Source organism: Podarcis cretensis (assembly GCF_951804945.1).
Source record: "Podarcis cretensis genome assembly, chromosome: 14".
Taxonomy (NCBI): Eukaryota; Metazoa; Chordata; class Lepidosauria; order Squamata; family Lacertidae; genus Podarcis; species Podarcis cretensis.
In genome coordinates, this window is record NC_137183.1 from 45614639 (window position 1) to 45631107 (window position 16469).

General features: G+C 42.9%; 1 protein-coding gene across 4 annotated transcripts in view; it reads right to left on the minus strand.

Moving 5' to 3' along the window:
* Positions 1–329: 329 nt before the first annotated feature.
* Positions 330–16469, minus strand: part of EEF2K (eukaryotic elongation factor 2 kinase) — a 49043-nt gene continuing 32903 nt past the window's right edge. For 3 of the 4 annotated variants that reach the window (XM_079953784.1, XM_079953783.1, XM_079953785.1), the window contains 9 exons: positions 16006–16064; positions 13749–13826; positions 12894–12956; positions 10431–10565; positions 8840–9028; positions 6841–6965; positions 6139–6317; positions 1701–5075; positions 330–1327 (listed from right to left, as the gene is read on the minus strand). In XM_079953784.1, coding sequence (XP_079809910.1) covers positions 4966–5075; positions 6139–6317; positions 6841–6965; positions 8840–9028; positions 10431–10565; positions 12894–12956; positions 13749–13826; positions 16006–16064 — 938 coding nt within the window. In that variant the 3' untranslated portion in view covers positions 330–1327; positions 1701–4965. The remainder of the gene's footprint in view (positions 1328–1700; positions 5076–6138; positions 6318–6840; positions 6966–8839; positions 9029–10430; positions 10566–12893; positions 12957–13748; positions 13827–16005; positions 16065–16469) is intronic. The other variant, XM_079953786.1, reaches the window with a different exon arrangement.

A 16469-nucleotide genomic window follows, 5' to 3' on the forward strand; every position in this document is an offset into this window, starting at 1 on the left:
ATTTGCAAGAGCATCACTGATTTTTCTTTCGAGTTGATGAGGCTCATTTGGCAACATCAACCTTTCATTTCTTTGGCCCAGTCTTGTAGAATGCTCTTCCAGTTAAGTGATACAGCAGGCATCTTCCATATTCACCTTTAAATGTTTGCTGAAAACTTTTCCATACCATCATGCAGACAATAAAAATATTTTCTGTAATAGTCAGCTGATGATCCGTAATTTCAAATCCTTATATGGTTTTTATTGTGTATATGCAATAAGACACCAGATCAATAATGAAGTCGACATTCCTGACACAAGAGTCCCAAAATAAAGACACAAGCTTTGGATAAGATTCTTCTTCATAAATTTATTGAAAATGTACCTATCACAACATTTTTGTGCTTCTTCCTTTCCGTCAGGCAATGTAAACATGGTACAGGAACTCAAGCCTCTTATCCTTTGCAACAAAGCTCAGCAAAATCTTTAACAAGTTCTGAGTACTTGTCCGTAACTATCAAGTACCCTCCAGCAATTCTTGCTGTGGAATATGCCCCAAAGATCAAATCCAGAAGGAGAATATCTCAAAAGCAAAGCGCTGGTGGCAGCTGGAAGGTGATTTCAGGATTTTTAGGTTAGTAAATCAGGAAACAAGTGAAATCTCCAAAGAGAGTGGACATGGCAAATTAAGGTGCGTAATGAAAATCTGAGATGAATGAACATTGTAGGGGTCTTACTAATGGGTCTTATATTTCTGCAGTGAAGTAGCAGATGTTATTAGAAATTGCTTTCATCTCTTGAGTGGCTTGGTACAAAGGTGACAAAGTTAATTAACTAATGATTAACAGTCTGCTACTTAATTGAAAGTCTGGCTGTCACATCAAAAATGTTTTCTTAAGGAATGGAGAGCCAGAGGCCCAATAGTTACATGCAGTAGATGCAGTCAGGAGTCTACAACTTTGGATTGCAGGTGGGGGATCACATGACTGAGTGCTCCCCTATACAAAATAAAAAATTACTCTGAATGTAGAAATCTAGATGCTAGGTCCTAGTTCTAGCCTTCTCCCTGATATCTAGTTTTCTATATATAGGTGTGTTTTTAAAAAATAAATAAATAAATGCATGAACATTAAAGCATGTAGTTTGAAGTCTAGATAGAGATTCACCATCAAAATTCAGAATTAGGCTAGAGGCTTCTGAGAACTTCACTGGGAATGGAGATGTCACTAATGATAATAAAGCGGGCAGGATGCTACCATGGAAGAAAGCACAAAACCATTATTTGCATAGACAAACAAGCAAGGACTGTATTGCAGAGTGAGGTCAGAAAAGTTGTTGCAACCCAATCCTAAAGGTAAAGGTAAAGGTACCCCTGCCCGTACGGGCCAGTCTTGACAGACTCTGGGGTTGTGCGCCCATCTCACTTAAGAGGCCAGGGGCCAGCGCTGTCCGGAGACACTTCCGGGTCACGTGGCCAGCGTGACATCGCTGCTCTGGCCAGAGCCAGAGCTGCACACGGAAACGCTGTTTACCTTCCCGCTGGTAAGCGGTCCCTATTTATCTACTTGCACCCGGAGGTGCTTTCGAACTGCTAGGTTGGCAGGCGCTGGGACCGAGCAGCGGGAGCGCACCCCGCCGCAGGGATTCGAACCGCCGACCTTTCAATCGGCAAGTCCTAGGCGCTGAGGCTTTAACCCACAGCGCCACCTGCGTCCCATAACCCAATCCTATCTATGCTTAAAGGTAAAGGTAAAGGTACCCCTGACTGTTAGGTCCAGTCGCGGACGACTCTGGGGTTGCACGCTCATCTCGCTCTATAGGCCGAGGGAGTCGGCATTCGTCCGCAGACAGCTTCTGGACCATGTGGCCAACATGACTAAGCTGCTTCTGGCAAACCAGAGCAACGCATGGAAACACCGTTTACCTTCCTGCTGGAGCGGTACCTATTTATCTACTTGCACTTTGACGTGCTTTTGAACTGCTAGGTTGGCAGGAGCTGGGACCGAACAACGGGAGCTCACTCTGTCATGGGGATTCAAACTGCCAACCTTCTGATCGGCAAGCCCTAGGCTCTGTGGTTTAGACCACAGCGCCACCCGCTTACTGGGAAGTAAATCCCTCCAAGTTCAGTAGGGTTTACTTCCAAGAAAGCCCATAGAAAATTCCAATCTTGGAGACATTAAGATCATTTTTGGTTGCTTCCAAACTTTTCTCTGAAATAGCCATCCCTTCTTCACTTACTTTTTTACGGGGAGTTCATTGTATTTACTGTTTTCGAGATATATATTACTAATAAAATAACCTGTCCAAGTGTGCACAAGCAATGCATTTTAAGGACAAATGTGCATTTAATTGGAAGTTGTGCAGGCTCTGCCTGTTTTATTACATCCTGTTCAGCACAACTGGTGGATTAGTAACGAACTACCCCAATTGCTCCTCATTTAGCCAGGTGTGTTTTGTGAACGGTGGCAGTGGTAGCTAACATAGCAAAGTGGTCTCATTGATATTAAAGTGCTATTATGCTATAAAAATCACACACAAAATAGGAGAAACTATTAATTGAAGCTCACTCCCAGAGAAGCTGATTAAAGGGGAAATTCATTACTAATTCTTGTTCACTGAACATGAAGCAGTAAGATGGGCTAAACCTGTGAGGAGCTTTTAATTAACACTGCAGAAGGCATTTTGCTGAAAAGAGACTCACTTGTGAGTACCGTAATAATAATAATAATAATAATAATAATAATAATAATAATAATAATTTATTATTTGTACCCCGCCCATCTGGCTGGGTCTCCCCAGCCACTCTGGGCGGCTTCCATAAAAACCAAAAATACACTAAAATATCACAGATTAAAAACTTCCCTGAACAGGGCTGCCTTAAGATGTCTTCTGAATGTCAGGTAGTAGTGCTTATTAATTGCTATACTGGATCTCCTTTTCACTTCCAGCTAATTGCAGAAAAGCAATTCCTCTGAAAGGGCTCTAATGAGGAAGCCATGTCCGTAGACTTTCATTTCCATCAAGATATGCAAAAATAGCACCTTATTTGCTACCGTTGCATTCATTTACACCAGGAGTGGGGAATCTTGGGGCTAGGGGCCAAATGTGACCATCTGGATTGCTTTGCCTGGTCCTCCGAATTCTCCCCATGCTGTGTGTTCCCCACCCCCTCCAGGATACACCCAACTCATGTTCTTCTCCACATCATTTAGTGCTTTTGCCTTGTTGGAATGTGTCCTTCATCTGTGATAATATGTGCCTTGCTTGCCTGGATGGAGAAATGTGTTTGGGGTGTGTGTGTGTCTATGTATATAGCTGGATTTTGTGTGGCTGAAATGTAGTCTCCTGTACAACAGGTAAGTGTCACACCTGTTGCTACGCCCACTTTCACCTCTGGCCCTGCCCAGCACTGCCATGCAGACACCCAAAGGTTGCCCATGAGGAAATGGAAGCCGTTGGTCTGAAAAGGTTTCCCACCCTTGATTTATATCTACTTTATTTTGTTGTCCTTGTCATCTGTGCTGGAAAGCCAATTAAGGAATATAAGGAGGCATCAGTTCTTTTCTGCACTGTATACCTCCAAGGATTATTAGGCGACACCTGCCATCAAAGTTTGGTTTTTTGAACAGCTTGATTTGAACAGTATCCCAGTTTTAATGTAAAGGCTGAGAGTCAAGAAAGCCATCATGTTAAATTGCACTAAGACATGATACCCCAGGATTCCATGTTTACCAGGTCCCTTTCTCAGGATAGATGAGTTATTACAATGAACAAAAACAACAACCTGGCAACAACATGTCATGAGCAGAATTTTGTTCCTCCTTCCTGTTCTTCGGTTTCTTTCCATTGTTCATTAAGAACTTATTCAAACATACAGAAAGGCATATGGTACAGGTTCTCTCTCACAAGGCTGCATTTCCTCAAAACAAAATGTGGAATATAATTTGCCTGATTGATCAGAACATCACATCATAATCTCCTTACTCTTCAAAGTCATGAAAGGATTATGAATCAGGCTGAAAGCTTCTAGCTCAGTTTGCAGGGAGACTTACACAGCACTTTCAAATGTAAACACCGAGGTGGAACATTTCTGTAAGAGGACTGTTCTTCACGGACCTCTTGAATATTTAAATTGGCTCCTAAACCACAGAACAGGATGAGATTGGAGAGAATCACTTCTCAGGGTTTTTGTTTTCAAAGAATTTTAAAAGCTTGAGCAGGGGGGGAAACAAAATCAGCAGACTGCAGGAAATTGGGAAAGGTTTGCTCCCTGTGGCAACAGAACGAGGAGTCTACCACCATCCTGGCTCCATGATTAATAGGCAACAGTGGTTGTACGATGAAGAAAGTTTCACCCTTGGATGTATTCCTAATTTACAGCTTCTTCCAAGTTCAAAGGAAGGAGGTTCCAGACTGCCTTCCTGCCCATCACCATAGAGTCAAGAACTGTGGGGATAGAAGGGCCACATTCCCCAGTTCCTCACATCTATTATGTCCTAGACTGGAAGACCAAATCTTGAACCAATAACAAGCATGCATTTCTAACAAAAGAGACCCAAATGCAAAAATATCTGCATTTCCTAATAGAGGGAGGCAGAGATAGAAGAGGGAAGTAAAACATGAAGCAACTTTCTATTGTGCCTACCATAAAAGTGGATGTCTGCTTTATTTCTTCCAAATGAAGAGACAGGTTGGACCATTTTTACAAAATTATCAACAGCAACTGATATTGCATCTCTGAATGTCAGTAACAGTACATTTCACCGCTCCTGCTTTGTATTTCTGTTCCAACAGAGTTAGAAAAATCGTCATAGGAAAAACACAATTATCAGTTAACACCACATAAAAAAACCTTTTTTTAAAATTTCCTCCCACCCCCCATGCACCTTGCACAAAATAAGAGTCTTTTAAAAAAGCATCTATACTGATATGCGCGCACACACACGCACATGCACACACACGGAAACAGCCTTGGTTCAAGTTTCATTCCTCCATCATGGCCCAGGCCTCTTCTGCTTTCTGGTAGTACTTGTTGGCCAGTCTTCCCTTCATGGCTTGCATAGCAGCTTCCGCAGCTTCAGTAAACAGCTCACCTAAGAAAAACGGATGGAGAATCACATGAAGGATGTCTCCAGTTAAGAGATGGACGGATCTGTCAATTTAAGTCATCAATAATGTGTTTCCTGGAAGGAGCCTAGGTGGAGATCCCACTCTTATGGAGAAGCCATCATTTGTTAACTATGCAAAACTGGTATGACAGGCTTTGGAAGGTTGCACTTGTAGGCAAACTAACACAATATTGCTGAGTAGTCAGAGACAACTGTAGCAGAGATAAATTTTAAGATGAGTAGCTTCCATTTCTTTCATTAATTCCTCACCAGAAGAACCTCCTATTCACTTTTCTTTTTGGAGAGGTATGTTATCTCAGTACTCTAGATTTTCTTTATTTAGATATCACGTCCCAGAATTTCTCCAAGGTTTAAAGAAGGTTGTTGTTAACTTCACTGTTGCAATTGATGCTACACATTTGGCATTTATAAATGTATACTTTTCAAAGTGTGTAATGAGGATGTGTGGTTCACCTGTGTATTCCTTTTCTCAATGTGATCTTTGGAATGTTTTGTGTGTTTATATCAGTTTGTTTTAATGTTCCTTCTGTACTATTATAAAATTATTATTTTTAAAGAAAACAGGATGAAGGATCACATGAAAGGCAGTTCCAAATAGGAATGCATGGATCTGTCAGTTGCGGGTTGTCTCTGTTTTTCATTTTTTTCAATCCTAAGTTTACTTCTCCCCGTTTCCACATCAGTTTATGATTTTAACAAAAATCCTCTTGAAATTTGAATGAATGCAAATTAATGCAAGTTTCTGCTAACGTTCACATGCATGCAATTTTGCCTAACACATACAAAACAAATATGAAAGCATTTTTGTATATTATTTTCACTGAGATGTGCATTTCTATGCAAACGCTCCCCCGGTATATGCATTTTTGTACACATTCCCTCACTGGAGAACTGCACTGCAGAATGCAGAGAAGTGTAAGTCTCAAACAATTGGATTCAAGGCATCTTATAAAGATTAAGACACGCACAGATGAAACACAGAAAGATAAAAAAAGGAAAAGGAAAAAAAAAAAAGCCAGAACTGTACCTGATTTCTGTGGGTCCTTGTCTAGATGAAACCCTCCAGTCATCAACATCTCAGCTTCCCTTGCCAGGAGTAGATACCGGGGCTCATCCTGGGTCCCATCGTATTCCCCTCCTTCGTCATAATCTGTCATGTTCAATGCCGAATTGTACCAACGTATGGCTTCCTTCCAGTCCCGGCATCTGAGTAATTAAACAACAAATCAATCATGGAAAACTCCAAGGATAATTGGGGGGGGATATACATTTGGAGCTGCTTAAAGATTTGATCTTGCATCCTGCTGAGTCTTGTTATTCGATCTGCCAAACTCTACAACAGGGGTGGGCAATCTGTCCTTGGAAAAGTGCCCTAATTTTATGCAGGCTTCGGCCTATTTCATGTGGCTTAAAATGGAGATGGCACAGAGAGAAAGGGAGGAAGGTGGCAATAAGAAGTGGTGGCCAAAAGGAGAAAAACGTGGCAGAATGAGAGAGTGAGAAAAGAAATGGCAGTATACATTTAAAGCACTATGGTACCACTTTAAACTGTCATGGCTTCCCGCAAAGAATGATGGGAGCTATAGTTTGTTAAGGGTGCTGAGTTGTTAGGAGACCACTATTCCCCTTATAAATCTACAATTCCTAAAGTGATTTAAGAATCAACACACACACACACACACACACACACACACCTGCCACTTGTCAGAGGCCCTTAACAAAATAGTACCTGTCAGGAGGAAGGTTCATGCCTGTATCAAATGCTCTAGCAACAAGAATCATGGAAGGACGGTCTCCTGCTTCTGATGCTCTGCATAAATAATCAAACCCTTTGCTTCTATTTTCCTTGATGTCCTGTAGAAGCAAAAATAGGATAACCATCAATTATCATAGTTGCCATATCTGCTTGTAGAAAAAGCTGAACTATTGTCAAGAGATTTTTGTATGGGATCTTAATCTACTGGAACATTGTGTAAGGTAAAGGTAAAGGGACGCCTGACCATTAGGTCAAGTTGTGGCTGACTCTGGGGTTGTGGCGCTCATCTCGCTTTATTGGCTGAGGGAGCCGGCATACAGCTTCCGGGTCATGTGGCCAGCATGACTAAGTTGCTTCTGGCGAACCAGAGCAGTGCACAGAAATGCAGTTTACCTTCCCGCCGGAGCGGTACCTATTTATCTACCTGCACGTTGACGTGCTTTTGAACTGCTAGGTTAGCAGGAGCAGGGACCGAGGAATAGGAGCTCACCCCGTCGTGGGGATTCGAACAGCTGACCTTTTGATCGGCAAGTCCTAGGCTCTGTGGTTTAACCCAAAGCGCCACCCGCATTCCTTGGAACATTGTGTATTATCATCTTAATTAAAGATATGGAACGGATGGGTGGTGGAGGGACAGAGTGGGCAAACTGCAGGACCTGTAAGGTCAGGAGCCCATAAAGTTTTCGCCACCCTGGAGTGGTAGGAACGTGCAGAAGGCTCAGGGAAAAGCTCAACCAGTTTCTTACTCCTAGCTCCTCCCCACAAGCCCTCTTCCCAGCTCAACCCCCACCCCACCTCGCCAAATGTCCTCTGTGTGTACCACAGATAAATAAGAGATTTGGGGAGGGGGGTCTGTCTTACTGTACTGCAGCTGGCTATCAGGTTGCCAGGAAGAGACGTTGCATTTGTGGAATGCTGAATGTGACAGCTAACGTGAGGAAAGATGTTGGCATCGTTCCCTTTCAAGGGGACAGGGAGCCTTCCACACACAATGCTGAGCAAACTGCCTCCCGGGCAGCAAATCAGGGCTCAGCAACAGTATTTGTAAGATACATGGGAAGCAGCAATGCCAAGGTCAGGCTCTGGAACAACATCCAGAGCCCAGCTCAACTGAAAGAGCACAAGGGTCCCCTCAACAATATTTTGAAATAAATGCAGTACGATACATTAGCATCTAAAGAGCCCCTCCCCTCTTTAGATCCTCTAAAATTACCCAAATGTACCACAGACGGTAATTTACCCTCGCTAGATTCAACATGCTGCCATCTGCCTTATTACACGGCAGATTCGAGGGTAAACCATACATGGAACGAGCCTGTCCCTGCGGCTTGATGGAGGTAGAAACTGTCTCTCATGTCTTTTTACGCTGCTGTTTCTACGGGGATATACGCTTGGTATTTATCACTCCTGTTATACAAAAATCTCTAAATGGGTCCGAACTTCAACGTCTAAAATTCCTGGTAGAGGACAAGGATCTAGAGATCACGCTAAGGGTGTGCTATCATCATGATTAAGGTTTTAAATGATAATTTTAGGTTATATTTTAGTGATCAAGATTTAATATATATTTTTAACTGTCACTAGATCTGAATTGTCTCTGTTATACCCAGTTGCAATTCAATGTATTCCTGTTGTGTTTTATGATTTTCCTGATATTGTAAGTGAGGCAGAACTGGTCTGCGGCTGTAATAATAAAATTCATTCATTCACTCAAATGTACCACAGTACGTGTGCTGGTCTCATTAACACTTCACATTTTAAGGTGTACAGACAAATGTGATTCATGAGTCGGAAGCGTCCCCAAAGGTCATCTGGTTCAATCCCCTGCTAATGCAGAAAAGCCACTGCTACAATATCCAACATCCCTGACTTGTTTCTGTGTTCAAACACGAATCCAGAGGTGCGGGAATGGTCATGCAGGAGCCCCGTTTCCTCTCCAGGTTTTGGCAACTTTAAGCACTGCCTTACTTACCTCGAGTGTGACCTCAGAGAGAATGTGATGGGGCAGCTGGGAGTACATGAGCCCTAAGCCAACAATGGCTTCCAGCTCTCCACAGTCAGCTGCATGCTCCAGGTGAAAAATAGCCGATTCCTCATCCCACTCCTGGTCTTTCTCACAGAAACGGCCCGCTTCGTGATAACGAACCATGGCCAAGTGCACCTGTGAGACAGAGAGACATCAAGAGAACGGAAGAAATCAGAAAGGAAGATGACCCAATGAAGAATAACCCGATGGCCTGTTCAGTTCTGCAAAACGTTTTCAAGGAATCGTTTTATGATTATGTATGTTATGTCTGTTCTTACATGGAACTGATAGTGGTCTCCCATCTAGGGGGCTGAGCACATCCACACCATGTTTAGTGTTAGCAATGCCGCCACACCAGAAGCACCTAGAACACTGGGCATTGTTCCGTGAAACCCTGAAGCAATTTCTTAACCTTAAAAGCCAGCAAGGTAAATTCCTGGAAGTGGATTCACAGGACTATCTTAGTACTGCCTGGGATAATATTTCCCCCCTCCCTCCTATTCAAGCTGGAGAAAAGAGTGATGTGTGGAGCGGTCTCCAAATGCATGCTCTATCTCACCTAACGCCACCATGTATTTAGCTTGTCTCAGAGGAACACCCATGCTAACCAGAGGAAGGAACAGCACATTTTGAAGGCTTTCAAAGTCACTTCTGCACTGCAACTGAGGCTGTACGGACAGACACGGGTTCATTGTTGGTGCCCTGCACAGATCCTCTTGCTCCCCCTGGATGCAGTCCTCAAAAGGCTGTAATATGGATGAACAGCTGCCCATGGGTGCCGGGTGCCAATACTAAGCCTCCTCAAAAATACCGTATTTTTCGCTCTATAAGACGCACCAGACCACAATACGCACCTAGTTTTTGGAGGAGGAAAACAAGAAAAAATATTCTGAATCTCAGAAGCCAGAACAGCAAGAGGGATCACTGCACAGTGAAAGCAGCAATCCCTCTTGCTGTTCTGGCTTCTGGGATAGCTGCGCAGCCTGCATTCGCTCCATAAGACGCGCACACATTTCCCCTTACTTTTTAGGAGGGAAAAAGTGAGTCTTATAGAGCAAAAAATACGGTACTATGAAGCACTACCCAGGGGAAAAATAAATCGCCTAGCCATTTGCTGCCCCTGAGGAAATATCAGCAGCTCATCCCTGAGTATTAAGGCCAAAATAAACTTTTTTTTGTTTTGCTTTACTAATCTTTAGTCTCACTGAGCAGTTTGGATGACTGCAGCTCTAAGAGCGAGGTGTTTAACTCCTTTCTCTGATGCCCTTTCTCTAATCTAAATTGTCCTATCCCTGGCAACGCTGACAACTCCATCATCACCCAGTAAGTTTAAATGCATTGTCAATGGAAAATTAAGTATTAGTTGATGCACAGATTACAAGTTTATTCCTTTTTCTGGCCCTAGAACCAGGCTGGTCCTCTTTACTTAAGGAGACAAGCAATTTATGTGAAAACCCTCGTTCTTTCTGCAGTGAGCCATCGGGCTCAGGTGATACTTGGTGCCTGCCGGATGCAAGAGACTGTGTGGTGATCAAACCTTCCCAAGGATGGACTTCCCAATTTTCTTCTCAAGCTCCAAGGCATTGAGTCTCTGCACTTCCACCGCCACACAGGAGGGTCTGTGAATGTGAACTCTGGAAGCGTTGTAGAGATTCCATTTCTCCACACTGACCTAGAACAGGGCGAATGCATCGTGACTTGAGTTTGAAACGTAAAAAGAAAAAGATGGAAGAAAAGGAAAAGGAAAAAGAGAGAGCACGTGCTGCCCTATCTAAACAAACAGCGCCAACCGATAGATCCCTCTTGTGCCATGAGTTTTGATCAGCAAAGCTTTATAGTTGGGCTTTTCAAAACAGAAATGTGACGGCAGCAAAGGGGTGAAAACAACATCAACACCTAACTCTCTGCCCGCAACCAGAATTTCTAGCAACTTTGGAGAACAGGCAGGTCACACCCACAAACTCCTGGTTTAATGCTGCATTACGCAACCAGATGCCTGGAAAGTGTCCTTAGAAGCTTTCGCCACTGGTACCCCAGACATCTTTGTGGTCCTTCTTCTTTCTGAATCCATAACCCACACTTGCATAAAAGTATTGCAAGGTTATGTACAAGGATAGTATCAACAAAAGAGCCATTAAGAATCACTAAAAAAAATATATCAATAAATAATCATTTCTATTTTTATTGTTGTTTAGATTTGTCTACTGCCCTTCATCCATAGATCTCAGGGCGGTTCAACAGCATTAAAAATATACTGATTGGTTAAAAGAAAAAATGTTATAAATGCCTGTCTGCACACAAAAAAGTTTTCAAAAGATGTCTAAAGGATGGGAGGGATGGTTCCTGAAAAACTTCACTGGCAGGGAGTTCTAGAATGCAGGGTTTGCCTCATTAAAGGCTCGGTCCCTAGTGAAAACCGACTAGAACTCAGGTGGGTCAGGAATAGTGAGAAATAAATGATAATAATTGGAATAAACAATAGCCTTAAAACCACAGCAGCCTGAAAGGCAAGGAACCATTTCCAGGAAGAGATCCCAAGTGTCATCTAGTCCAGTGTTTCCCAACCTTGGGCCTCCAGCTATTTTTGAACTACAATTCCCATCATCCCTGACCACTGGTCTTGCTAGCTAGGGATGATGGGAGTTGTAGTCCAAAAACAGCTGGAGGCCCAAGGTTTTGGGGGGGACACATCAAGGCACATGCTTAAGCCCTCAGATCAGCCTTCCCCCAACGTTCCCGCCCTCTGGATGTTTTGGAATACAGCTGCCACCATTGAAGGCCATGCTGCCTAGGGCTGGTGGAAAGTGCAGTCAAAAGCACCTGAAGGGAACCAGGTTGAGGAAAATAGGAACACGACAGTAACAATTGAAACAATCTCTCTTGAAATGATGCAGATAGCAGGAACAGGCAGGCTAGATAACAGCATGCTGTTCTCTTTAAGTCTCAGACTGCGGCTTGGCAATAACGTGGTAATTTCAATGTGTCCATCTGTCCCCATCAGTACAGATGCCTGGAAACTTCCGCCAATGAATTGCAAATGCCTATTTTCAGCCATTTTAAGTTGTTCACAATTCTTCTGGCAGTTAAAAACAAATGAATCTGTATTTTAATTAAGACTTCTCTTTGGCTAGCATCCTCTAGTGCTTCTTACAGCTAGAAACAATACCTTTGTTTCAGAGAGATTTGCAGCTTACGAGAACTCTTCAGCTAGGCTTGCCATACGTCAGGAAAATTCCTGACACGTCCTGGTTAGGGGTGTATAAATGAATAGGAGAATTTCACCAAATCAGCAAAATGTCAGGGAAAGCCCAGATGTATGGCAACGTGATGGAAAAAGTAGCAGAAACAGTTCCAGAAGCTTAAAATTACTATTTTTTTTTTTTTTTGGGGGGGGGGTTCCCCCAAAAAGCTAAACAACTTTGCGGGTGTCAGGAAATGTACTTTTTGAAATATGGCAACCCTAAGCTTCAACTAGCTTATCTTTCTTTTATTTTAGAATGAGCTGGTAGGTTTTTTAAAAAAATTGCTGTTGAAAATCATCAGTAAGGATGAATGAATGTACACATCAAAAGAGGTTTCATTTGCATTAACAATAATAATAGAAGGAAATATGGAATAAAAAGAGCAGCAGTAATGAGAGCTTTTTGCGTACTCCAAGATCTGGAGCCTTTTGTAGAGAAACATTCAAACAGTGTGGACAGAGCAGCAACAGCAGAACAGAATGAAAACGAAACCAAACAGCGGGGTAAAAGTTAAAGCAAATAACAGCATGTAACTTAAATATTCATGCAGAATCACCAGTTTGCTCTGGAGACTGGTTTTAGTGGTCACAGAGGATTTATTTACAACAGCATTTCTCTAATTAGGGAGGAAAAAGAATTAAAAAGTCAGGGTGAAATATTACTCTGAGAAAAGCTAAGTGCATTAATATGCATATGATATTTAAGGACCAAACCACAGCAATCAGCTATTACCTGAAGACATTTTATGCTTTACTTACCCGTGCAGAGCTGCCCAAACTGTCTTCGTCAGGTTCATGTCTCCGGTTGCAATTGGAATGCCCCTACGTTAATGTTAAAAGAAAAGAATGGTACAGAATATGACTCACATTTTGTTAAGAACCTTTGCAAAATCAATCCCCTTTCCCAAGATTTTGGAGTGATGCATTCATTTCAATATGAGTAAAGTTAAATATTTCAAATAGTGAAACAGAAAATGAGTAAAAATGATGTTAGTTCTTATCAGTGCTTTTCTTCAGGGGTTACTCAAGGGTACAAAATGTACTGGCACCTCTTTTTTGCTGTTGTTAAAAAGTGGGGAACTTACTGTAACAACTTCATGGTACCGACCTATTTTTCTAGGGGGGAAAGCACTGGTTCTTATAACAATAGCCGGAAGAGACATGAAGTGTGTCCCTTCCTACCTCACCTGGGGTCACTAGCAGTTGCCTATAGGTGAGCAGAGAAGTGCAGGTGAATCTGCCCCCTTTTTGCCACACTCCTCCTGTCCTCTTTCCTCTGATGTTAAGGTCAGGAAAAAGAGAGGTGGATAGAGGAGACAGGCACCTGTCATAACATGGCGTTTCTTTCATGTAGGCTGCAATCACACTATGCATTTAAACACACTTGACTTCCCACAAAGAATCCTGGGAACTTCAGTTTACCTTTTCCAGACCTACAAGTCACAGTGCCCTTAAATTACAGCTTGATACCCTCCCAGTTGCCTGCTGTGAGCTTCTGCTCACAATTCAAATTCATAGAATGAAAAACAAGCAGCAAATTATATATGGGTTACATAATACAAAAATGAGGGGGCAAGGGGAAGGCTTATTCACTCTGGAGAGGAAGGGCATTACTTTTTCTCGGTGAACCATGTCTTCTTGTTCACTCCTCTTTTCGCTGGGGTATCCACTGTCACCTCCATTTTCAGAGTCCTACGGAGAAAAAACAGGATACAATGCCAGTACTTTCTCTGAACTCTCAATGTGCAAAGGCAGTACAAATACTCCTGCTTTATAAATTCAGCTACAGTGGTACCTCAGGTTACATACGCTTCAGGTTACAGACTCCGCTAACCCAGAAATAGTGCTTCAGGTTAAGAACTTTGATTCAGGATGAGAACAGAAATTGTGCTCCGGCGGCACGGCAGCAGCAGGAGGCCCCATTAGCTAAAGTGGTGCTTCAGGTTAAGAACAGATTCAGGTTAAGTACGGACCTCCGGAATGAATTAAGTACTTAACCCGAGGTACCACTGTATTTCCTTCCAGGACAGTCACATAGCAGCTTTGCACCTTGTTTTCTCAACACAACAAACTAGACATGAAAAGACTATTCCTAACTAGCTCAGGGAACTTGTGACACAATGATGGAAAATCAAGATGACTGGGAAAGTGTGTGTGTGTGTGTGTGTGTGTAGAAGCAGCAGCAGGTAATAAAGATCCCTGCTTGTCTATACTATAGATTGCTAAGTCTATACTGAAATGAATGCCCACCAGAGATACAACGTCTGCTCTAGAGGAGGGATGCAAGATGGCATTATTTTCCATTCCACACTGTATTCATTACATGCAACAGTTTCTGTTCCACCACAGGCCAGCCTCACTGTTTGTTGTGGCAAAATAACTTCCATAATTTATGTAATGATGTTATACCACCCCGCTCATTTCAGTGCAAAGGAAACCCAATGCAAGGGAGGCATAATCAATTAATATCATTTGCTGGCTGAAAGCAACGGCAGCAGCAAATACCGACCATATTCACCGTATTGATTTCCTTTCTGGACACGAGCTAAATATGCGAACATGAGCCATTTCTGCTCCTTTTTCTGAAATTCTTCAACATCCTTCTCCTTTCTGACTAGGAGAGTTTTGTGGCATTTTACAATGCATGGAACAAGAGTGAGGGTCTTACATTATATTTGTTTTTTGGTTTTATTACTTTTAGAAACTGAAATCAGCCACAGAAAACTAAAATAAAATAAAATAATAAATAAATAAATACATTAAAAAGTCTAAACACTGTATGGAGTACAGTGTCGAGCTCATATTTAAATTGAAACAGATAAAGCTTATACAGTCCCTCTGCATGGAATGTTGGGCTCAGACTGGACATGGCAACCAACACCCACGTTTAAATACATGAGAACTGATGAAATCACATTGAAAAGGGGTCACCACTGTGGGGTTTGTGAGTTCACATGTGTTCTCAGAGGTTGTCCCTAGGGCATGCAGGAACCTACCTCACTCTACCTTGCTGAATTCAGGATTATAAAGATTATACAGTGGTATCTCGGGATGCAAACGGGATCCATTCTGGAGCCCCGTTCACATCCTGAACGGAACGCAAGGTGCAACGGTGTGTGCACAGGTCGTGTTTCACCGCTACCGCGCATGCATCATTTTGAGCGTCTGCGCATGTGGCGAAACCCGGAAGTAACGCGCTCCGTTACTTCCGGGTTGCCGCGGAGCATAACTCGAACGCACTCAACCCGAAGCGCATTCAACTCGAGGTATGACTGTATCCTGCCTCACCAGCTTCATTCTTCAGGAAGATATTTCTACCCACCCCCCACCCTCCGGCAGTAAATTAGGATTGGGGGAGAGTAGCAAAAACACTTTTTCCAAGCATAAATGGTGGTGGGAGATGAGTCTGCATGTGTGTGCATGGTTGCAGGGCATGAGTGTGTGTTGGAAGCATGCAAACGATGCACACAACAGTTTATCCAGTTTGCAGGTGTGACCACGGGCCCAAAAAAGGATAGCAATCCCTGCCGCAGAAAGAATAGCTCTGGTTGGAAGAAAAGCACTTGGGGAGAGGGGCTGGGGGGACAAAATGAAAGGTGAGATGAGGATACTGCACTCCTCAGGTGCACGCCTGTTTGCTTTTAAAATCAGATTCCTATCTCACTCTTTCTGTGTGGCTGGGGCAGCTCTTAAGAACATCAGAGCAGCCCTGCTGTATCAGGTCAAAAGCCTATCTAGACCAATATCCTGGTCTCATAGAGGCCCACAAAGTGTCTATGTGATGTTCCACACTTAAACTTAAAAACACACACACACACACACACACACACACACACACAACTGCCACAATCACATCTACTTTGGCACTTACCCGCTGATTGTCAAGGCCATCATGAACCAAGTTATCCACTTCATTGAATACCGGCCAGTCTAGGGGGCAAAATGTTACGCATTAACTCAATGGCAATAGTCACAAAACACCTCAGGGCCAGAACAACTAGACCTAAAAGAGGACCAAGGTACAACCGATTGGCAACCATCACCGATGGAAAAGGGGATATGCACAAAGCCTGTTTAGGCTCAAATAAAACTCCCCACCAAAAGGAGCAGTCACTGGTGGTGTTGTTTTTTCATTCAGTGTTCCAATAAAGCTACCAGGGATCTGGTACGGGGGGGGGGGGAATATGTCAGCCCCCAAAGGCACACAGAGGGCAGCCATCTTTTTCTTCATACACTTCCCCTGCACTTTAAAAATAAATCTTAAAGAATTTAAAATTTAAAGAAATGGCAGTATATGCCATTTGTCAAAAGACCACAGAGCAGGGCCCATTCACA